The sequence below is a fragment of the Oncorhynchus keta genome, chromosome 2, assembly GCF_023373465.1.
Source record: "Oncorhynchus keta strain PuntledgeMale-10-30-2019 chromosome 2, Oket_V2, whole genome shotgun sequence".
NCBI classification, from domain to species: Eukaryota; Metazoa; Chordata; class Actinopteri; order Salmoniformes; family Salmonidae; genus Oncorhynchus; species Oncorhynchus keta.
The window spans coordinates 6,339,758-6,363,902 of NC_068422.1; the positions used below are offsets into that span (position 1 = coordinate 6,339,758).

The window sequence follows — 24,145 nt, forward strand, 5'->3', positions numbered from 1 at the left end:
CGTGCTGCTATACAGAGTCAGCCTGACTCCCCCGTGCTGCTATACAGAGAGTCAGCCTCACTCCCCCCGTGCTGCTATACAGAGAGTCAGCCTGACTCCCCCGTGCTGCTATACAGAGAGTCAGCCTCACTCCCCCCAGTGCTGCTATACAGAGAGTCAGCCTGACTCCCCCCGTGCTGCTATACAGAGAGTCAGCCTGGCTCCCCCCAGTGCTGCTATACAGAGAGTCAGCCTTACTCCCCCCGTGCTGCTATACAGAGAGTCAGCCTGACTCCCCCCGTGCTGCTATACAGAGAGTCAGCCTGGCTCTCCCCAGTGCTGCTATACAGAGAGTCAGCCTTACTCCCCCAGTGCTGCTATACAGAGAGTCAGCCTCACTCCCCCGTGCTGCTATACAGAGTCAGCCTGACTCCCCTCGTGCTGCTATACAGAGAGTCAGCCTCACTCCCCCCGTGCTGCTATACAGAGAGTCAGCCTGACTCCCCCCGTGCTGCTATACAGAGAGTCAGCCTGGCTCCCCCAGTGCTGCTATACAGAGAGTCAGCCTGACTCCCCCGTGCTGCTATACAGAGTCAGCCTGACTCCCTCCGTGCTGCTATACAGAGAGTCAGCCTCACTCCCCCCGTGCTGCTATACAGAGAGTCAGCCTGACTCCCCCCGTGCTGCTATACAGAGAGTCAGCCTGGCTCCCCCCAGTGCTGCTATACAGAGAGTCAGCCTGACTCCCCCCGTGCTGCTATACAGAGTCAGCCTGGCTCCCCCCAGTGCTGCTATACAGAGAGTCAGCCTTACTCCCCCCGTGCTGCTATACAGAGAGTCAGCCTGACTCCCCCCGTGCTGCTATACAGAGAGTCAGCCTGGCTCTCCCCAGTGCTGCTATACAGAGAGTCAGCCTTACTCCCCCCGTGCTGCTATACACAAATTCAGCCTGACTCCCCCCGTGCTGCTATACAGAGAGTCAGCCTGACTCCCCCCGTGCTCCAGATTCGATCTTCCAACACCTGGAGAAGGAAATGTTTCAGGAATCGCATTAATATGATTTAGCAATTTACTGATATGCACAGCATGGCGCATTCCTATGCCCCAAATAGAGAACAGTGCCAAGTGATGTTAACGCCGGTCAAAGATGGAAGCCTTCAATTAAGGGGACAAGAGGAGTGATTGATGGCATATTGCTCAACACACACACACACCAGGGAGAATGTCACTTTACTTCTCTCCCTCTCTAACCTCTCTCTGCCTCCAATTAGTTTGGAGATTGGACAGTAATTAGATGTTGTTCTGTACCTCAAAGGACAACACTTGTGGGTGTGCAGAACTGCAGATTACATCTGGAGAGCCAGAAACCGGAACTTTAGCTGAATATCGCTCCTCCTCACCGCTAACCAATGCCTCACACCTAGTCATGGAGGCAAGATATCCTCCCAACTGTCGGTCTATGTGCCCTTCCGTCCGTCGTAACTCTGTCTAATTTCAGATTATCAGCTGGATGTGATATACATCTGACACATATTATAAAAGGACCAATTTGTCAAGATCCCAGTTAGCCACTCAGGGTTGGTCTTTTCTTTCAGGTATTTTATCTTCCACAAGCCCAACAAGACGTGGCAGCAGGTGTTCTGGCTGACCATCAGCATCGCCATAAACAACTCCTATATTCTGTACAAGATGTCCGATGCCTACCACATCAAGCGCTATAGCCGAGCTCAGTTTGGTGAGAGACTGGTGAGGGAGCTGCTGGATTTAGATGACTGCTCCCCCACCCAGTGAGGAGACCACGTAATCTTTATAATATACACCCACATACTGTACCCACACACACCGTCACGTCACACACGTACCCACACACACTGTCACGTCACTCACGTACCCACACACACTGTCACGTCACACACGTACCCACACACACTGTTACGTCTCACACGTACCTACACACACTGTCACGTCACTCACGTACCCACACACACTGTCACGTCTCACACGTACCCACACACACTGTTACGTCTCACACGTACCCACACACACTGTCACGTCTCACACGTACCCACACACACTGTCACGTCTCACACATACCCACACACACTGTCACGTCTCACACATACCCACACACACTGTCACATCTCACACGTGAACGCGCGCACACACACACACACACACACACACACACACACACACACACACACACTGTCACGTCACACACACTGTCACGTCTCACGCGTACACACACATTGTCACGTCTCACGCGCACACACACACATTGTCACGTCTCACGCGCACACACACACTGTCACGTCTCACGCGCACACACACACTGTCACGTCTCACGCGCACACACACACTGTCACGTCTCACGCGCACACACACACTGTCACGTCTCACGCGCACGCACACACACACTGTCACGTCTCACACGCACACACACACTGTCACGTCTCACACGCACGCACACACACACTGTCACGTCTCTCTCTCACACGCACACGCACACACACACAGTGTCACGTCTCACACACTAACACGTCTCAAACACACACTGTCATATCTCACATGTACCCAAACACGTGTACACACACACACTGTCACGTCTCACACGTACCCACACACACTGTCATGTCTCACATGTACCCAAACACGTGTACACACACACACTGTCACGTCTCACACGTACCCACACACTGTCACGTCTCACACGTACCCACACACTGTCACGTCTCACACGTACCCACACACTGTCACGTCTCACACGCACACACACACTGTCACGTCTCACACGCACACACACACTGTCACGTCTCTCACGTACACACACTGTCACGTCTCACACGTACCCACACACTGTCACGTCTCACACGTACCCACACACTGTCACGTCTCACACGTACACACACATTGTCACGTCTCACACGCACACACACACTGTCACGTCTCACACGTACACACACACTGTCACGTCTCACACGTACCCACACACTGTCACGTCTCACACGTACCCACACACTGTCACGTCTCACACGTACACAAACATTGTCACGTCTCACACGCACACACACACTGTCACGTCTCTCACGCACACACACAGTCACGTCTCTCTCTCACACACACACACAGTGTCACGTCTCACACGCTAACACACACACTGTCACGTCTCAAACACACACTGTCATGTCTCACATGTACCCAAACACGTGTGTACACACACACACTTTCACGTCTCACACGTACCCAAACACACACTGTTCATCACACGCAAACCACTAACGCACACTAACCACACCCACTAATACATATTTTCTTTACAATTGCAGACACTGGAGTACGTAATTCCTTAAATGAAACCATATTTTAATAGTGTCTGTGTTAAATGGTTTTGGGGACAAAACCTCTAGGTGTAGAGCTCAGGTCTCTATATCCGAGTCTGAACTCAAGAGAAATGTCTATAGATGAACGTTTCTCTACTGAGGCACAAAGCAAAGCCATTGTACGATCTACATGCCTCATAATGTTAGTGTCACAGGCTGCATGACAAAAAAGTGTTTGGATAATTTACTCTTCAAATGTGCAGAATGTTTCTTATTTTTTTCTGACCGGGTTAAACGTTGTTTCCATGTAGTGTCACTCTAATGTCAATCTATGATTCTATTGGACCACCTACCGAGCAACATCTGGGGTTTTCTCTCCAAGATAGACCTGAACCACTAAGCAGATATACTGTATATATACATAATGCCCAGGATTCATGATGTTTAAATGAAATATGGAGGAGAAGTAGACCTACGTTACTATTTCCTTCCAGAGCTCTTTCTGCTGATGGTTCATACCTGGAATGGGAAATCTCCTACTTATCAGGGTTGTGCTTACTGTACTCAACTCCATATCTCAGCCAATAGGAACCTTTCACCTTGTCATCAGATTATATGACTGGCAGTCCTTATATTTGCAACATCATTGGAAATACTGGATGGTGTGACTTGTGGTCAGGTTTTCAGACTGCAAAGGGAAGGTTTGATGATGTGATAAACGATGTGCCAATGCTGGCCACATGAACGTTGGTTTGGATGAGGCGTACTGTTAATGTACAGCATGAACACAGTCTCAATGTGGCATAGTCTTGGATCATCGAGAGCTGCAGGGGTCAGTTCAGTTCCACTCTAGATATACACGCTGAACCATCCACAGCCATACTCACTCACTGACAGACCACACAGACATGGGCTGTTCCCAGTTCAGGTCTACTGAATAGGGCGGGGTCTCTGGCTCGGTTGGTCACGTCCACAGCTCATTCCCTGGAAGCAAGCCTGACATTGATCTATAAAGTATGTGATTTGAGTTTGAGTTAAACATTTCATACCAGCCAATCAGCCAATGACTCTCAGTCCAATGATGTCACTAAAAGATGGAGAGAAGACAACACCAGACCCACAGAAGTCTGTCAACGTTATTCCTTCCAAATGTGCTTTGGAGAATGGATTCTCCTGTTCTGTAATGACTTTGAGAGGGTGCTGTCTTGCATCTTGTATGGAGACAGAATAGTACCCCAATGTGTTGTATGTGGAGCTGTTTAAGTCAGTGAAGTGAATGTCACTGTGGATTAATAATGTCTTCTTGGCCAATAGACTTATGTCAGTGTAAAAGTGTGCAATTCCAAAGTCCACACACACAGGCCTATTTTATCCCTTGGCCGATAACATACATTCGTGCTTGTCCACTCCTTGCCACTGTGACTGTCTTATTGATGTGTGAAGTGTTTGTGAGATTTGTCCTAACGAGGGCACTACTCATGCACTTTCGATCGTCTTGCACTTTAAAGTGATTCAATAAAGGTCTATTGATGTTTACTAAATATCCCTAGCTATGATGAATCCCTTTAATTAATGGTTGTACTAAATGCTTCTTCAGAAAATAGGAGTTAAATGATGCACATTAATACTCCAGAACTATTGTGTAAATCCATGCTCTGTCACAGAATACTGAAGATTTAATGCTGTTTAACTGGTATCACCTAAGTTTCCTCCCTAATTATTGAGTGCTCAAATATTCTTTGAAGAAGCAGGAAATCAAAGTTTACTAGAAAGGGAAATGAGTGTCTATTGAGTGCTGATTTATGCAACCTAGTGCTACAATATTTATGTAGGAATTATTTAAAAGGGGATATTGCTGATCAACTAAAGTACACTTGATGATGAACACTAAAAACCAATGAAATTGAAAATGTTATGAATATTTACCTAAATATATAATATGTGCATAGGCAATTGTGGTAAATAAGGTATGTATACTGAACAAAAATATAAAGGCAACATGCAACCATTTGAAAGATTTTACTGAGTTACAGTTCATATCAGAAAATCAGTCAATTTAAATAAATTCATTAGGACCTAATCTATGAATTTCACATGACTGGTAATACAGATATGCATCTATTGGTCATAGATAACAACTATAAAAGGTAGGGTGTGGATCAGAAAACCAGTCGGTATATGGTTTGACCACCATTTGCCTGATGCAGCTCGACATCTTCTTCACATAGAGTTGATCAGGCTGTTGATTGTGGCCTGTGGAATGTTGTCCCACTCCTCTTCACTGGCTGTGCGAAGTTGCAGGATATTGGCGGGAACTGGAACACACTGTCGTACACGTCGATCCAGAGCGTCCCAAACGTGCTCAACGGGTGACATGTCTTGTGAGTATGCAGGCCATGGAACAACTGGGACATTTTCAGCTTCCAGGAATTGTGTACAGATCCTTGGGGCAGTGCATTATCATGCTGAAACATGAGGTTGAAGAATGGCACGACAATGGGGCTCAGGATCTCATCAAGGTACCTCTGTGCATTCAAATTACCATCGATAAAATCAACTGTGTTCGTTGTCCATAGCTTATGCCTGCCCATACCATGCATAAACCCACCTCCACCATTTGGGCACTCTGCCAACAACATTAACATCAGTGAACCACTCGCCCACACAACTGCGGTTGTGAGGACGTACTGCCAAATTCTATAAAACAAAATTTATGGTAGATTAATGAACATTCAATTATCTGGCAACAACTCTGTTGGACATTCCTGCAGTCAGAATTCCAATTGTACGCGTCCTCATCTTGAGACATCTGTGGCATTGTGTTGTGTGGCAAAACTGCACATTCTAGTGGCCTTTTGTCCCCAGCACAAGGTGCGCCAATGTAATGATCATGCTGTGTAATTAGCTTCTTGATGTGCCACACCTGTCACGTGGATGGATAATCTTGGCAAAGGAGAAATGCTCACTAACAGGGATGTAAATAAATGTGTGCACAAAATTTGAGCGAAGTAAGCTTTTTGTGCATATGGAAAATGTCTGCCATCTTTTATTTCAGCTCATAAAACATGGGACCAACACTTCACATGTTGCGATTATATTTTTTTTAGTGTATGATTATAGTTCTATTAGTCTTCACTTATAGGTAAGACAAATGATTGTCATTTTTCACATTTTCTTTCCCCCAAAAAACATTGTCGTTCTTGTGTATGTTTGTGTGAGCCACTAGTTCTGTGCACTGATCACTGTCTGAAAGAAGCTCTGACATGCCATACATCGGTTGATAATGTTGATAATGAATTGTTATATTGATAGACACCAAGAAGTATGCATGATACAGTCAACAACTGTTCAAAATAAACACTTCTACTCAGCCATGTATTAGATATTTTCTCAGTGCCTTGTACATATAACATATTTTGTTCTTTTGGTATGTTAAAAAGAAAAATCAGTTGATTTATTTTTTATAAAAGAGAGCAATATGGACAAAACCACAAAGGCATTTGATGCCAGTATCATTTGGCGATTTCAGATGTCTTCTACATAGAAAAAGATATAATTTATTCGAGATGCATGTGTTCATGAATTTAATTAATTTTCTCACTCCATGATTCTACCATTAGGTTTTACGTTCAACTCTTACAACACAGGTAGCCAAGTCATATTCAGTACCTGAGGCCACATCCTATCATTCTTTTTTAGAATCCATGGCCATTTCTCATTGCCTGAAATGTCTGTGTTCAGTCTGGTATCACTGTAATTCCCTATAACATCTGATAGGCCATTTTTATTGGATCTGGGGGCCCATGCCAAATCTTTTCAGTCTCCTGAGGGGGAAAGGTTTGGTCGTGCCCTCTTCACGACTGTCTTGGTATGTTTGGACCATGATAGTTTGTTGATGTGAGCACCAAGGAACTTGAAACTATCGACCCGCTTCAGCCCCGTCGATGTTAATGGGGGCCTGTTCAGCCCACCTTTTCCCGTAGTCCACGATCAGCTCCTTTGTCTTGCTCACATTGAGGGAGGTTGTTGTCCTGGCACCACACTACCATCGTTGTCGGTGATCAGGCCTACCACTGTTGTGTCGTCAGCAAACTTGGGTGAACAGGGAATACAGAAGGGGACTAAGTACACACCCCTGAGGGGCCCCAGTGTTAAGGATCAGCATAACAGATGTGTTGTTGCCTACCCTTACCACCTGGGGGTGGCCCGTCGGGAAGTCCAGTATCCACAGGGAGGAGTTTTGTCCCAGAGTCCTTAGCTTAGTGATGAGCTTCGTGGGCACTATGGTGTTTAATGCTGAGCTGTAGTCAATGAACAGCATTCTCACATAGGTGTTCCTTTTGTCCAGCTGAGAAAGGTTAGTGTGGAGTGCGATTGAGATTGCGTCATCTGTGGATCTGAAGAGGCGGTATGCGAATTGGAGTGGGTCTAGGGTGTCCGGGAGGATGCTGTTGACCAGCCTGTCAAAGCACTTCATGGCTACGGACGTGAGTGCTACGGGGCGGTACCACTCCAGTACACCCACCTCTACCTCTAAACTAAGCTCTTAATGAACAATCTGAGACTGCATGCAAATAAGGATATTACCATACACTGCATCTCTTTGGCTACTCAGGCAGCCCATGCCCATTGTGTTCTTAATAGGTCGTTTTTTTACTCACTGTTTTGTGAATGTTTTTCATTCAATTTAGTCTTCACTCTGCATTAGTGATCAAGACTGATAAAATACTGTATAATAGCCAACATGGAGTATATATTTTTGAGAGAGACTGAAGTTTAATGGAAGTAGCTCAGTGAACTGTGAAGTTTAATGGAAGTAGCTCAGTGAACTGTGAAGTTTAATGGAAGTAGCTCAGTGAACTGTGAAGTTTAATGGAAGTAGCTCAGTGAACTGTGAAGTCTAATGGAAGTAGCTCAGTGAACTGTGAAGTCTAATGGAAGTAGCTCAGTGAACTGTGAAGTCTAATGGAAGTAGCTCAGTGAACTGTGAAGTCTAATGGAAGTAGCTCAGTGAACTGTGAAGTCTAATGGAAGTAGCTCAGTGAACTGTGAAGTCTAATGGAAGTAGCTCAGTGAACTGTGAAGTCTAATGGAAGTAGCTCAGTGAACTGTGAAGTCTAATGGAAGTAGCTCAGTGAACTGTGAAGTCTAATGGAAGTAGCTCAGTGAACTGTGAAGTCTAATGGAAGTAGCTCAGTGAACTGTGAAGTCTAATGGAAGTAGCTCAGTGAACTGTGAAGTTTAATGGAAGTAGCTCAGTGAACTGTGAAGTCTAATGGAAGTAGCTCAGTGAACTGTGAAGTTTAATGGAAGTAGCTCAGTGAACTGTGAAGTCTAATGGAAGTAGCTCAGTGAACTGTGAAGTTTAATGGAAGTAGCTCAGTGAACTGTGAAGTTTAATGGAAGTAGCTCAGTGAACTGTGAAGTTTAATGGAAGTAGCTCAGTGAACTGTGAAGTTTAATGGAAGTAGCTCAGTGAACTGTGAAGTTTAATATAAGTAGCTCAGTGAACTGTGCTCATGTCGTGTGATGAGTAACCTTGCCTCAGCCTATTGGCTTCTTTGCATATTCAAGCCTATCTCAAAATAATAGTGCTGCCACATCTGCAGGCTTGAAAGTCTGAAGTTGAGACAAAGATGAAATGAGTGTCTCCACCATACAAGGAAAAGAAATTAACTTTGCTGACCTCAGGGCATCATTATTTGATATTCAAAGGTTAATTAAAAATAAATACAATAACCTAATAAGAGCGTCTGCTAAATGACGTAAATGTAAACATAAGGTGCTATCAAAATACTGTAAAGAATTCTAGTAGATAATATTGAAATAGTTATCATAATGTTATCAATCATTGGTCAGTAGTACATTTGTCAAGAATAATAAGGGAAGTTGATGAAATTAAATCTAGTTTCGGCGTAGTATATTTCACATTGTACTAATGTGTAAATAGCTCATGTAAACTGGACCAAACATCCTAACGTATCGGATTAATTATATAAGAATGTATTCTCAAACTGTATGTACAAAACAAACTGCAATGTATGATTGCTGAGAATATTGTGTTGCAGAAACTGCTTCTCGTCCTGTGTCTTTTATCGGTGGAGGAAAAGTTATAGCTGTGTCATGTTTGTACACTCCTCATTGTGTATTCCCTCTGTAATCTCCATGTTAACTGTGCACCCCCTGGGCCCAGTTTATCAAGTTGTTTATCTAGATTTCTCCTATCAGATAGCATTAAATGCATAGAAATAGAATGCATCCCCATTTTCTGTTCTGTTCATTCTGTCTATGCATTTAATCCAATCTGATAGAAATCCATCTTTTGAAAAACTGGGCCATGACTGACTTTGAATCGTATGTTGATGTGCATTTACACCATGTTGCACACATTTAATAAATGTTCATGATTTTATACACCACCAGTGTCAAGTGTTTATGTAGGCCCTGTAAAGGGTTTACAAAGGCTTCGTTAACCTTATACGCTTTATAAAATTATACTTTATCTAAAGCGTGACGAATATGGGCATATCACGCTTGCTCACCCTGTGGGCTAGGAGTATGGTGCATGCCTATGCTAACACCCCCTGTGGGCTAGGAGTATAGAGCATGTCTAGGCTAGCGCCTCCTGTGGGCTAGGAGTATGGAGCATATCTAGGCTAGCTCCCCCTGTGGGCTAGGAGTACGTCTAGGCTAGCGCCCTCTGTGGGCTAGGAGTATGGAGCATGTCTAGGCTAGCTCCCCCTGTGGGCTAGGAGTATGGAGCATGTCTAGGCTAGCTCCCCCTGTGGGCTAGGAATATGGAGCATATCTAGGCTAGCGCCCTCTGTGGGCTAGGAGTATGGAGCATGTCTAGGCTAGCGCCCCCTGTGGGCTAGGAGTATGGTGCATGTCTAGGCTAGCGCCCTCTGTGGGCTAGGAGTATGGAGCATGTCTAGGCTAGCTCCCCCTGTGGGCTAGGAGTATGGTGCATGTCGAGGCTAGCGCCCTCTGTGGGCGAGGAGTATGGAGCATGTCAAGGCTAGCTCCCCCTGTGAGCTAGGAGTATGGAGCATGTCGAGGCTAGCGCCCCCTGTGGGCTAGGAGTATGGTGCATGTCTAGGCTAGCTCCCCCTGTGGGCTAGGAGTATGGAGCATGTTGAGGCTAGCGCCCCCTGTGGGCTAGGAGTATGGTGCATGTCTAGGCTAGCGCCCCCTGTGGGCTAGGAGTATGGTGCATGTCAGGCTAGCGCCCCCTGTGGGCTAGGAGTATGTCAGACTAGCTCCCCCTGTGGGCTAGGAGTATGGAGCATGTCCAGGATAGCGCCCCCTGTGGGCTAGGAGTATGGTGCATGTCAGGCTAGCACCCCCTGTGGGCTAGGAGTATGGTGCATGTCAGGCTAGCGCCCCCTGTGGGCTAGGAGTATGGAGCATGTCAGACTAGCTCCCCCTGTGGGCTAGGAGTATGGTGCATGTCAGGCTAGCGCCCCCTGTGGGCTAGGAGTATGGAGCATGTCAGACTAGCTCCCCCTGTGGGCTAGGAGTATGGTGCATGTCAGGCTAGCGCCCCCTGTGGGCTAGGAGTATGGTGCATGTCAGACTAGCTCCCCCTGTGGGCTAGGAGTATGGTGCATGTCAGGCTAGCGCCCCCTGTGGGCTAGGAGTATGGTGCATGTCAGACTAGCTCCCCCTGTGGGCTAGGAGTATGGTGCATGTCAGGCTAGCGCCCCCTGTGGGCTAGGTGTATGGAGCATGTCAGACTAGCTCCCCCTGTGGGCTAGGAGTATGGTGCATGTCAGGCTAGCGCCCCCTGTGGGCTAGGAGTATGGTGCATGTCAGGCTAGCGCCCCCTGTGGGCTAGGAGTATGGTGCATGTCAGGCTAGCACCCCCTGTGGGCTAGGAGTATGGAGCATGTCAGACTAGCTCCCCCTGTGGGCTAGGAGTATGGTGCATGTCAGGCTAGCGCCCCCTGTGGGCTAGGAGTATGGTGCATGTCAGGCTAGCGCCCCCTGTGGGCTAGGAGTATGGTGCATGTGAGGCTAGCACCCCCTGTGGGCTAGGAGTATGGTGCATGTCAGGCTAGCGCCCCCTGTGGGCTAGGAGTATGGTGCATGTCTAGTCTCCAGATGTTTAATGTGCTGTTGGTAGTAGTATAGTAGTGGGCGACAGCGGGTCTGTTTAGTAGAGCTGCTGATCTTTGGTGACTCTGCATCTTTAAAAAAAAGGTCCAATGCAGACAGTTTTGTCTCAATATCAAAACATTTCTGGGTAACAATTAAGTACCTAACTGTAATAGATTTCCATTCAAAAATTGGGAAAAACAATTCTCATGCATGAATTTTGATAGACCAATAAAAAGATAGACAGTTCTAAGTAATTTACCGCATGGTGATGTCATCATGGAAAGCCAAAACTTCCACCCATGCAAACCTGCTGATTAGAAGGTCCTGTGTATATTGTATTTTCAACCAGCAACTATCAGGAAATAACACCAAACCCTTTAGTTTCCTCTGACTGTGGGATTGTACATGCAGCAGGTATTAGAGCTGGACCTTTATGCGTACTAAAACACCCCCCTCCCTTTGCACCTGCATCTAAACCAGTGTTTCCCAATCCTGGTAAATACTGGTTTAACACTCACACAATTGATTCAACTAATTAAAGGCTTGATGAGTTGATGTACAAGGGCTGAAACAAATGTCTACCTGAGGTCCCCAGGGCTAGGATTGGTTCTTAAAACCTCTCCTATGTTGAAGCCCTGAACTAATTCTCCCAGACAAGGGCTTGAGAATTAGTTGACTCTGGTGTGCTAGCTCTGAAATGGATCCTATACATGGAACAGATGGGGGTCCCCGAGGAGAGGTTTGAGAACCCCTAATATGAGAGAGATGTCCACAATTTGCTGAGTGGAAATTTGAGACACTGGAGAACAGCCAGGGCTGGATCTTTGTTAGAGGCTGTTTCCATGACAATACTGTCCTGTTTTCCCCCGTGGAGTACTCTGCATAGCAATGAGAGCAAGCAGGCCAGGAAAACTGACTGAATTATTTAGTTACAGCCGTCAACAAAACTCTGGCTTCCAAACCTTATTTCTCATTGCTAATTAACCAAGTCTTCAAGGAATGTAAAGAAAGGCCACATCTCTCATATATAAATGCATTTATTTAAGTACATTTTTCCTAATTTAAAGTAAAAGTTTTGCCATAGCTATAAAACAGTGAACAATTCCAAGCGTTGTACAGTAGATCCACTCACTGGTGTTGCTTGTTCATACTGTACAGTAGATCAACGTAGTGTATATACAAACATACACTTTTACATTGGTTACCCCCATGCTGCCTCCCCTGTGATTTGAATCCTACAGCAAACCGTTTTATCAAAGGAACAAATCATATTTGATGTCCCAAACTACTATTTTCTTGATTTGGTTTATTATTCGTCATCATTATGCCAATAGCACATCCTTCACCTTGTATTGACAATGTAAATCAAATAAGTAAATAACTTTGGCACATTGTGCTATGTAAACATTTCATCCAATTAAAATGTGGCTGTAATGCTAGGATTATTTTTTTTTCTCCTAAAGTGAACAGCAAACTTGTCATTTTCACACAAATCTTACAAAAAAGGCTTGATTCAATACTTGAACAACCGTTGCCACCATGTTGACAATGTTCCCCCGAGCAATCCCTTTTAGTACTGTAGGCCACTTGAATTTCACATTACAATTGTTTCAATATCAACAGTGACGTACGTACCTGATAGCAATCAAAGCTCTTACCATGTGAAACTTACAACCCCCAACTCATCTCACACGGGAGGTTACAACCCCCAACTCATCTCACACGGGAGGTTACAACCCCCAACTCATCTCACACGGGAGGTTACAACCCCCAACTCATCTCACACGGGAGGTTTCAACCCCCAACTCATCTCACACGGGAGGTTACAACCCCCAACTCATCTCACACGGGAGGTTTCAACCCCCAACTCATCTCACACGGGAGGTTGCAACCCCCAACTCATCTCACACGGGAGGTTACAACCCCCAACTCATCTCACACGGGAGGTTACAACCCCCAACTCATCTCACACGGGAGGTTACAACTCCCAACTCATCTCACACGGGAGGTTACAACCCCCAACTCATCTCACACGGGAGGTTACAACCCCCAACTCATCTCACACGGGAGGTTACAACCCCCAACTCATCTCACACGGGAGGTTACAACCCCCAACTCATCTCACACGGGAGGTTACAACTCCCAACTCATCTCACACGGGAGGTTACAACCCCCAACTCATCTCACACGGGAGGTTTCAACCCCCAACTCATCTCACACGGGAGGTTACAACCCCCAACTCATCTCACACGGGAGGTTACAACCCCCAACTCATAACGGAGGTTACAACCCCCAACTCATAACGGAGGTTACAACCCCCAACTCATCTCACACGGGAGGTTACAACTCCCAACTCATCTCACACGGGAGGTTACAACCCCCAACTCATCTCACACGGGAGGTTTCAACCCCCAACTCATCTCACACGGGAGGTTACAACCCCCAACTCATCTCACACGGGAGGTTACAACCCCCAACTCATCTCACACGGGAGGTTACAACCCCCAACTCATCTCACACGGGAGGTTACAACCCCCAACTCATCTCACACGGGAGGTTACAACCCCCAACTCATCTCACACGGGAGGTTACAACCCCCAACTCATCTCACACGGGAGGTTACAACCCCCAACTCATCTCACACGGGAGGTTACAACCCCCAACTCATCTCACACGGGAGGTTACAACCCCCAACTCATCTCACACGGGAGGTTTCAACCCCCAACTCATCTCACACGGGAGGTTTCAACCCCCAACTCATCTCACACGGGAGGTTACAACCCCCAACTCATCTCACACGGGAGGTTACAACCCCCAACTCATAACGGAGGTTACAACCCCCAACTCATAACGGAGGTTACAACCCCCAACTCATCTCACACGGGAGGTTACAACCCCCAACTCATAACGGAGGTTACAACCCCCAACTCATCTCACACGGGAGGTTACAACCCCCAACTCATCTCACACGGGAGGTTACAACCCCCAACTCATCTCACACGGGAGGTTACAACCCCCAACTCATCTCACACGGGAGGTTACAACCCCCAACTCATCTCACACGGGAGGTTACAACCCCCAACTCATCTCACACGGGAGGTTACAACCCCCAACTCATCTCACACGGGAGGTTACAACCCCCAACTCATCTCACACGGGAGGTTACAACCCCCAACTCATCTCACACGGGAGGTTACAACCCCCAACTCATCTCACACGGGAGGTTACAATCCCCAACTCATCTCACACGGGAGGTTACAACCCCCAACTCATAACGGAGGTTACAACCCCCAACTCATAACGGAGGTTACAACCCCCAACTCATCTCATGATTTCATTGTCCTGCTCTCACACGGATCTCACATTCTGAACTGCAAAGAAAATATTATGTTCTGTTTCCTCTCTTACTGTGGGACACCTCTCTTTGGCATTTTTTAAATGCAATACCTTTTCCACAAGCGTCAGATAGGGACTGCTGCATATGCTCCGTCGCTGTGATGCTCATTTCTGTACTGATGGTTGGAGATTCCTTTTGTATCAGGAAGTTTGACCAGAATGGTGTAGAACACACAGGGATTGATGTGTAGGACTTACACAGATTTCTTATGGTAAATTGTATGCATATATAATGGAGAGCTTACAAAATAATAAGTAATTTGCTATTCTAGAATAAATTAATCTCCATTGATATCAGGGGAACCCCCACGAGACAAAACCAATGTCACGTCAGTGGATTAATTGTTGCTTTCATAAGTCGTTATAGGCTACTTGGGCCATCACATTAAAGGTGGGTTCTGCTGCCCCTCAGAAACAAACAGTAACGTTTAAAGTACCACATATCACAAGCTACATGTAGAAACCCAATCAGAATGGTTCCGAAGCAGATGCTAAATGCACAACAATGACATTGAAATAGGAACATCTTATTGCTTTTCTCCCTTGTGAGTGCAGTTAACTATAGCCGAATGACCTGCCCTCCTTCAAGAAACCTGTTGAAAGCTGTTCACTAGCACACAGACACATTCTCTTTTAAATGGGATGGATATCAAAAAAGGCAAAGACATCGTCGAGAAACAAATGGACAGAAAGAGAAACTGTAGGAGAAAAAAGCCGTAGAAGTATTGGTATAACATGCAGCAAGGCCTCGCCCTGTACCTTGTACATGCTGTCTGTCACTTAGCGCGCTGAACAAGTGGCATTTTCTAAAATGTCAAATCACAAATACATACACTGTGTGAGACAACACTTGTCGACTTCTGAGAATGGAAATGATGGTTCCAACATGACCCTGTAATAAACTCTTCACCAATACTCATTTGGATGCAATGGTAACACCGACACTGAAAAGGACAACTTTTTTTTTTTTTTTAGAAAGTAAGTAGATTTGTTTTTACTCACAAGAGAACTGTCAGAATGCAACAATAGTACAAAGAAATATAAAGAAAAACATGATGAATATATATATATAAAATAATTTTGTTGGGGGGGGGTTCCATTCAATTGTGATGTACAAAGGGGACAAACACTGAGGAGCCGTAGCAGCCAGTGCTACAATCTGTGATGATTCAGCAGCGATACATCCACACCCTCGACAACTCCTGGCCCCACCAGTATCCATGGGAGGCCTGCGAAGAGAACACTTCTGATCGGATGACCTACCTTCTTACAACACGCGTGACAGGAGCAGAATGAAAACTCTGTAAATTGTTAATTTTCTTAAATCTCTTTTCAACTCTGGCAGAGCAGTCCACCAATCAGGAGAGAGGCGTTTGAGTGAACGAGAGGAACAGTGCATAGAGTCATTTCCCTTCTACCAGCAGGACTTTAAGGGGCCAAAACCAGCTGAGACAATCCACTTTCTTCCTGGCCAGTTTGTCTAGTCAGGGAACCTCTGTAGAATACGTCTTTTACATTCAACAAAGACAGATTACTAGAGAGAAAAACGACTAATTAATAGTCTTATCCATTTCAGAACTTCAGTGGAAAGAGAGAACAAAGGACACGCACAAAATAAAAAAACATCAAAAGTTTCTTTCGCCTGTAATAAGAAAAATGACTTTCTCACATTCCAAAGAGGGGGACTAAAGATGAAATGCTGAGGTATATAGTTGGAGGGAAAGCATTATCATCATCACCACCACCAACATTAAAATCATCATCATCCCACTTGGTAGTCTGTAGTTTCAATATCCTGCTTCCCTCTGTGTGTTGTGGCCCCTCCGGGGACCTCAGTCTGTCCGTCCGTCTGTGTGTGTGTTGGTAATAGGTGGCTCTAGTATGTTTGGCTCCGGGAGGAGAGGATGTGGTGCTGGTGGGGGATACACTCTCTCTCTCTGTTTGTCTGTCCATCTCTCTCTCTCTCTAGGGCTGGAGGTTGAGTGTGAACTTCCACTGCTGGTTGAGGTTGGGGCCGCACACCTCCACTGTCAGCCCCCCATTACGTGCGCTGCGGCTGTCCAGGCACAGGTTGCTGCCAACGTGCCGCAGCTTGGAGTTGCTCTCAATCTGCTCCCATTTCTGGAGACACACGAGGTGCGGTCAGGGAGGGGTCGGGAGAGGGAGGAAACAAAGGTCCACAAATCAGTCACAGGTTCTTATGTCATGTGAGTTTTATTAACCAAAAACCCAATAATCCTATGATCACTAAAGGTCTCTATTGATAGTGAGTTCATGGTGCAAATCCAAAGGGATCATCCCAATCCAGAAAAGCATCATAATCCACTAAATGAATGTTCTAATTCCATTCTAACAGCCGGACTGCTGTCAGTCTCTCATTTACTACTAGTGCTTTCTGATCGATCTGATCCTTGGTGCATGACTCGGTGCTCGGCTCGCTCACCTGTCTGCTGTCGTTTTCCCTGCAGCCCTGCATTTTGATTTGTGAGCCAGCAGTGCGATCCACCACCGTCAGACACAAGTCCATGTGCTTCACTGACTTGTCCTTGGTCAGCGCCCATTCCTGAGGAGAAAGAGAGGGAGACAGTCAGTTTAGGTACTCCTCGATGATTATGTAGATCTATTTGTAAAGTGTGTGTCTTTGTCAAGTGTGAACATGCGGTGTTTGCATGTTGTCTGTTGTAAATCACACCTATATAGACCAACAAGGAATTGACTCTCCCATAATCCCCTCCTCCAGCGCAGTAATATAATCAATATGTTGTGGGAAGTGGGACATCAAAATGGATTTCATCAGTATAAATCAGAGACTCCCAATCAAAGCAATATTTGACTGTCCTGTCCAGTTCCTGATAGTGGACTGTCCAGTCCAGAACCTGACCAAAAGTAAACCCACCTCAGTGTGTTACCCAGCCCAATGCACAGCTTGGTTATGTGTAATGGATCTGAGCGGTACCTGAGCCCTGAATGGTACCTGATTTCCCCCAGCATTGTGGCATTCGTAGACCCCCACCACTCCGTCTGCAAAGTGTCCCAGAGTGTCTAAGCAGTTCCCTCCCTGCTGCAGAGCTCCGAAGGCAATGTCCTGATGATCAGGGACCCTGAAGGGCCAGACAAACAGCACAAGTCAGGGGGATGTCAAATCAAAAGACGTGAGTATATGCCACCACCAAAGTCTTTCCCATAGTTGAATTTCCAAGTGGAATACAAAGGCCCGCAAACTCTGTTCCGCCTATATATTGCTGGTCCACTGTGGCGGTGTGGTCTCACTACTTACCGCAGCTCAGGGTACACATTCTCCAAGTACCACTTGAATGGCTGGCAGCCAAGCCTCTTCTTCATCTCCATCCTGCTCTGAATGCTGCCAGACAGAGATTAAGCCATGACTCATCTAACTACCAGCCTTCTCTGGATGTACCATCTGACCTTCTGGAGGTGTCAGAAATGGGGAAATGTCTTTTGTTATTCTATACAAGGACATCTGTGATGCCATCTTGGAAGAAGTGTGTCTGAAACAATACTTACTTGCCGTAGGGCACAGGAAGAAGGGCGCATGAAAGGATACTTACTTGCCGTAAGGCACGTTTCGGGCCGAGGGCACAGCGGCGTAGTAAAAGTTCTTAAACTCATCCATCCACACCTCTGCTGCTCGCCTCGTGTTCCTGTGGACAGACCGATACACACCATGCTAGAATACTTTAAAAAATGCATTCTTCCTGTTCCTTCATCCAGTCCTTGAAATAATCACTGATCTGAAATGTAATAATTTCAGTGCAGTAGCCTAAAAACTATAGGCAATGTTATAGATTCAATTGATCACATGTGTTATTTATTCAATAGAAGGATGGATGTCTTAAAATATGAACAGGGCAAGAGAAAGTGAGGATGCGGTTCAAGCTTCAGAAAACACAGGAAGAGAGTGACAGTCCTCGAAGCTATTTTGAGATATGAGCACACATCCTAAGACTTGGCAGTCTGTGGGGTTTTCAGTGCTATGTGATAGACTGGCAGTGAGGGAGTGGTCACTTTCTCTCATCTCATTGATGAATCACCCAGATGCGAAACAGTGTTGACACTGCAGGGGTGAAGCCAAGACGAGAGCAGAGCTGAGGCTTCTGTTCTGATTGAGCCTCAAATTTAATGACTGCAGCTAAGCTAGACTTTGAACAACAGTATTAGAATGTGAATTGCAAAAGAATGAAACAGCCCTTCCCTACAGGCTACTAGCAGGTTTTCATCTCAATGCCTCAGCTTGGATTTCATTGGGTCTTTGAGAAAGGTAAAGTTAAGGGTAACATGTGGCTAAAGTTACTGTAGGGTTAGTGAGTAAACTCAATTGCCAGTTAGCCTGTACTGTTGCCCTTTTTATGGCTCTCATTTCAAACTATGTACACTCCAGCTGGTTGGTTATGTGCCAGTAGGAAGAAGAGGTTAGTCCACAGTGCCAGTATGTAGAAGAGGTTAGTCCCCTGTGGACTCCAAGAAGGCAGAATTTAACCAAGTCTACCTCGCGTCACAGGTACAATCAATAGTCACCTAGCAAACACAGTGCCACTGCCCCCAGGGAAGGTATATGGGTGCTGCTTCCTGAAGACGTGGCCCACTCTACTGCAGGGAATGATCTCTAGACTGCCGCCACACTGCCACACGCGGAAAGAGATCTCTGCAATGTCCAAAAGACAAATACGAAACACACATTAATATAACAGTTTATATCCCACTCCCTCTTCCATCCCCACACAATGACAAACAAGCTCAAGCTTTCCGAGTGTTCTGTGTCCACTTACCCAGATTCTCTCCACCCCACACATCCATCATCATGTCGTACTTCCCCAGCAACTCAAAGTAGTCCTTGTCCATGACAAAGAGGCCGCCGGCAATCATGGGAGTCCTGAGATAGGGGTATGACAGAAAGTAGCTAGGGTTACGAGACAAACCAGAGACCGTTCTGCCAAGTTCAGCTCTCCTACAGTCCTCCCATTTGCATGTGATACCCGGAGCCCTGAAACCCGGCAGCGGGAGGTCGGCTGGCCCAGGAACCCGGCAGCGGGAGGTCGGCTGGCCCTGAAACCCGGCAGCGGGAGGTCGGCTGGCCCTGAAACCCGGCAGCGGGAGGTCGGCTGGCCCAGGAACCCGGCAGCGGGAGGTCGGCTGGCCCTGAAACCCGGCAGCGGGAGGTCGGCTGGCCCTGAAACCCGGCAGCGGGAGGTCGGCTGGCCCTGAAACCCGGCAGCGGGAGGTCGGCTGGCCCTGAAACCCGGCAGCGGGAGGTCGGCTGGCCCTGAAACCCGGCAGCGGGAGGTCGGCTGGCCCTGAAACCCGGCAGCGGGAGGTCGGCTGGCCCTGAAACCCGGCAGCGGGAGGTCGGCTGGCCCTGAAACCCGGCAGCGGGAGGTCGGCTGGCCCTGAAACCCGGCAGCGGGAGGTCGGCTGGCCCTGAAACCCGGCAGCGGGAGGTCGGCTGGCCCTGAAACCCGGCAGCGGGAGGTCGGCTGGCCCTGAAACCCGGCAGCGGGAGGTCGGCTGGCCCTGAAACCCGGCAGCGGGAGGTCGGCTGGCCCTGAAACCCGGCAGCGGGAGGTCGGCTGGCCCTGAAACCCGGCAGCGGGAGGTCGGCTGGCCCTGAAACCCGGCAGCGGGAGGTCGGCTGGCCCTGAAACCCGGCAGCGGGAGGTCGGCTGGCCCTGAAACCCGGCAGTGGGAGGTCGGCTGGCCCTGAAACCCGGCAGCGGGAGGTCGGCTGGCCCTGAAACCCGGCAGTGGGAGGTCGGCTGGCCCTGAAACCTGGCAGCGGGAGAGAGCTGTGGTGTCCTGACCTCTGGCTGTTTGGATGGAATAATATAACACTTCACTTTTCCTCAGAGGCCATTTTGTTTTCGAAAAGAAGAAAAACATCAATGAGCGTCTTGGACAAAAGCCTGTTGAACAAAAATGTCTCAAAACAAAAACAAGGTCTGGTCAACAAAGAAATGGATCAAACAAAGTCTGGTCTTCAAGGACATAGGGCTTGGCAGTATACCGCATTTTATGATATACCGGTGTTGATGCAGGGACCGGTTTGGGTTTTTACTTTACCTTCTATACCAGTATTTGAATGTTTGTTTTTTTGAATGTGATACGCCACGTGAAATGTAAATTTTTATTGTTAACTTCGCTTCTTGAGTCATCTCTCTCCGCTCTTTATCTCTGTGCCACTTTCCACACAGAACTAGCCACGCCCCCTGTCACTCAAGGAGCACATTTCATGTTCCTCAACCACGAGACACTTGCGTTCAGTCTGCATTAGTGATGGGCATTCTGGCTCTTCTCAGTGAGTCGGCTCATTCGGCTCAGCTCACCAAAAATAGCCAGCTCTTTTGGCTCCCAAACGCCTCTTTAAAAAATATATATGTTTTGTATTTTTTAAAGTCAAACAGTTTGAGATAGTTTGACTATGATTGGTGTTAAAACAAATTCGAATGAAATTAAATCACACACTACCTTAACCACAATGTATTTAAAAATGCATTGGTTTGTTATGGAAAAATAATGCTATTAAACATTTGCATTTAAAGTATAACCTTTTTAATGTATATAAACAAAGTGCATATAAATGTAGCAATTCAAAAGGAATACAATCTGAAAAACATAATAATTGAATATTGCACCATATCAAAGAGAAATAAATAACAATGTGACAAACTGCAGCATCACACTTAAAACATTAAACTGGTCCCTCTTTTCTCTCTCTTCTTTATTGCCATGTTATAACCAGCAGCACACAGCAATGCTGACCATATTTAGCTTTTATGAGAGATTTGCATTCAGAAATACAAGCTGCCTCACTTGAGGTGCTGATGCGGTTTCTTCTCCCAGTAATTATTTGTCCTGTTTTAGAGAAGATCGGATGTGGCCACTATTCAGAGCCGTGGATAGACAGAGGTCTTGTTCTCCCACCAGCTCAGAGGATCTGTAGATCTTTGGAGGAGGACCTCCATTATGGCATCTGCTGAGGGATTCCTTCCTGCTGCATCCCAGTTGCTCTCTCGTCAAACAGCACGTTTGTGGCACTACTGCTGGTGCTTCTGCTCCATCTTCTTCTTGTTGTCCTGGTGCCTGAGCCAGCTGACTGCTGGGGCTGTCCCTCCCTGCTGCTGAGGTTATTCTTTGAAGAGCCTCATCAATCGCTCTGGCATCACTGAAGGCTAACTTCTTAAACCTGGGGTCAAGTGCAGCGGTTTCTGATAGCACGTGATTATATTCCATTCTGTGGGACTTTCTGTCCATTGATGAACATAAGGTGTCCAACTCTGTCACATGTCCTGTAGTTACATTTGCATCTCTCTGGCGGCTGGCTGTGATTCACTGCAGACCCTTACACAGGAGTATCATTTAACATCAGGAGTATCACAGTAACTAATTAGTTCAGGTTCGTGTTTTGTCTACTGATACTACATTCTCATCTACTGCTCATATACATTTATAATACTGGATTAAATATTGATGTAGTAATAACTGCTTACTCACTTCTCTCCACAGTGACCTGCTCAAAGACTTCCAGGACTCTGCACACCTCCTCCACCACCTCCCATTCCTCTTGGGTTAGAGCATCAACAGTTGTATTGACAATTGTCAGGGTAGAGATGATGGCATCCTTTTACTCAATAAACCACTTCAACATAACATGTTGAATTCCACCTTGTAGTGCAGTCTTGTTTAGGCCTCAGCTCAGGCATCCCCATCTGGCGTTGTGTAGACTTTAGTTTTTCAGCACCTACTGTGCTCCTGTGGAAGTATTCCACAGCTGCTTTCACTTTGTCCACAGTGGGCTTCATCACCTTCAGAGCATTTCTTACAATCAAGTTGATTGTGTGGGCAAGACATAGATGATGGGTCCATTTAAACATTTTCATGGCTTTGGTTGTTAGCTGCTTTGTCGCTAACAACAGACCACTTTTCCATCTACTTGCCATTCTCTGGCCACTCTCAACAGTTCTTCTGCCAAGTTCTCTGAGGTGTGTCTGTCGCTGAACTCAAAAAAGTCCAGAAGACCGCTAGACATAGAAAAATCTTCAATGAAGTGACATGTAACTGACCTGTAAGAAGTGGTTACCCTTGATGTCCAGCAGTCAGTGGTAAGGCAAACTGCAGTAGCTTTTTGAATCCTTCCCGCACTGAAGCCTGTGTGCTCTCGTACAGTTGTGGAATAAGTGATTTTGAAAGAGTTTTCCTGCTTGGAATTGTGTACATTGGATTTGGACTATTGCTTTAATTTCTAAAACCTCTCTCCTCCACGATAGAAAAATGTCTGGAAATCGGTGGCAATCATTTTAGCCAATGCAATATCAATTTGGCCTTGTTTTGTTACAGACATAGACATTGGCATAAACTGGTCCATAGAAGACTGTGTTGCTGTGGGTCGCAGAGTAGGTCTACTTGACTGAGTGGATACATCTCCACGTGGAGGTGCTGGCTCCACCAGTATCACTAGCAGGCCTGCTAGTTTCTCGAAGCTCCGCTACAGCTAGCCAGTTGGGTGCACAGTTTGAATATGCTGGTGTATGTTGTGCGTAGAACAGGCTTTATATGAGATTTTTTGGGGGCAAATTCTACACTGTGCTCTAACATTGTCTACATTGTTAAAATGCATCCAAATGCTACTGTGCTTTCGACTCATTTTCAGCTGTTTTCACAGCTGTCCTTCCTCTCTCTCATCGGCTGCTAAGTGTGTGACTGTGTGAGTAGGCTCGGCCCTCCCTCAACAGGAACAACGGGTGAGGCTGTTAGTCTGAGCAGACAATCCGAACGAATGTGCGCTTGAGCATTTAGGCCTATATCATTTTATTTATTTTTTGCTTCTTTGAATTAGTTAATTCTATTCATTTAAATATTTTGATTATTCATATCTTAATTGTTTATATTTTTATAAATAGATTAGGCTCTTCTGATATGGGAGCCGGCTCCCAACGTTCACCTACAAGAGCTGGCTCGTTTGGAAATGACCAATCACTGGTCTGCATGGTCAATGCAGCACATGCAACAATGTTGATGACAACAACGCTGTTTTCACTTTGCTTCTTAATATAAATCCACTAGCTTTTTATACTGAGACTATTAGTTTGTGTTTCTTACATCAGCAAACAGATAGTTTGTCTTTCCTTAGCAAGTTGCCCTGAATCTTGAGAGACGCTAATTGTTAGACGCTAATAGCTAACTAGCTAATAAATGTACTGAGTAAGCGCAATTGTAGCTAGCTAATACTGCCTGATAATACCAGCGATGGTGTAGACCTAAATCAGCATGTTATTTGTGCAACAGTATCTTCTAAATCAAAGAGGAATATGCAAAGCAAGAATATGTTAGCTACATGA

The 24,145-nt window shown here is 46.2% G+C and overlaps 3 protein-coding genes and 1 long non-coding RNA gene across 4 annotated transcripts in view; 3 read left to right on the forward strand and 1 right to left on the reverse strand.

Moving 5' to 3' along the window:
- LOC118371009 (piggyBac transposable element-derived protein 5-like) overlaps window positions 1-4,840 on the forward strand; it is a 52,222-nt gene extending 47,382 nt beyond the window's left edge. The window contains exon 7 of the mRNA XM_052471146.1: window positions 1,575-4,840. Coding sequence (XP_052327106.1) covers window positions 1,575-1,770 — 196 coding nt within the window. The 3' untranslated portion in view covers window positions 1,771-4,840. The remainder of the gene's footprint in view (window positions 1-1,574) is intronic.
- A 4,978-nt stretch (window positions 4,841-9,818) lies between these two features.
- On the forward strand, window positions 9,819-14,796 carry LOC127913242 (uncharacterized). Its single transcript, XM_052485090.1, has 6 exons — window positions 9,819-9,885; window positions 13,023-13,159; window positions 13,222-13,769; window positions 13,832-14,255; window positions 14,406-14,622; window positions 14,654-14,796. Exons 1-6 carry the CDS (start codon window positions 9,819-9,821, stop codon window positions 14,698-14,700), a joined length of 1,440 nt encoding a protein of 479 aa, XP_052341050.1. The 3' UTR covers window positions 14,701-14,796.
- The window catches only part of LOC118371008 (polypeptide N-acetylgalactosaminyltransferase 2-like), a 135,299-nt gene continuing 123,574 nt past the window's right edge, over window positions 12,421-24,145 (reverse strand). Inside the window, exons 10-16 of the mRNA XM_035756295.2 lie at window positions 19,583-19,686; window positions 19,332-19,458; window positions 18,365-18,457; window positions 18,073-18,156; window positions 17,770-17,896; window positions 17,239-17,358; window positions 12,421-16,916 (exon numbers count right to left, since the gene is read on the reverse strand). Coding sequence (XP_035612188.1) covers window positions 16,761-16,916; window positions 17,239-17,358; window positions 17,770-17,896; window positions 18,073-18,156; window positions 18,365-18,457; window positions 19,332-19,458; window positions 19,583-19,686 — 811 coding nt within the window. The 3' untranslated portion in view covers window positions 12,421-16,760. The remainder of the gene's footprint in view (window positions 16,917-17,238; window positions 17,359-17,769; window positions 17,897-18,072; window positions 18,157-18,364; window positions 18,458-19,331; window positions 19,459-19,582; window positions 19,687-24,145) is intronic.
- Window positions 19,693-21,598, forward strand: LOC127909460 (uncharacterized). Its single transcript, XR_008071226.1, has 3 exons — window positions 19,693-19,910; window positions 19,942-20,468; window positions 20,500-21,598. It is a non-coding gene; the product is annotated as an uncharacterized LOC127909460 (long non-coding RNA).

Bases quoted from the DNA above. Each gene is read 5' to 3' on its own strand.
- LOC127913242 (XM_052485090.1), top strand. From the start codon at position 9,819: ATGGGCATATCACGCTTGCTCACCCTGTGGGCTAGGAGTATGGTGCAT. The intron at 9,886-13,022 runs GTGGGCTAGGAG...CAATATCAACAG, and splicing joins TGCCTATGCTAACACCCCCT to TGACGTACGTACCTGATAGC. The intron at 13,160-13,221 runs GTTACAACCCCC...CTCACACGGGAG, and splicing joins CAACTCATCTCACACGGGAG to GTTACAACCCCCAACTCATC.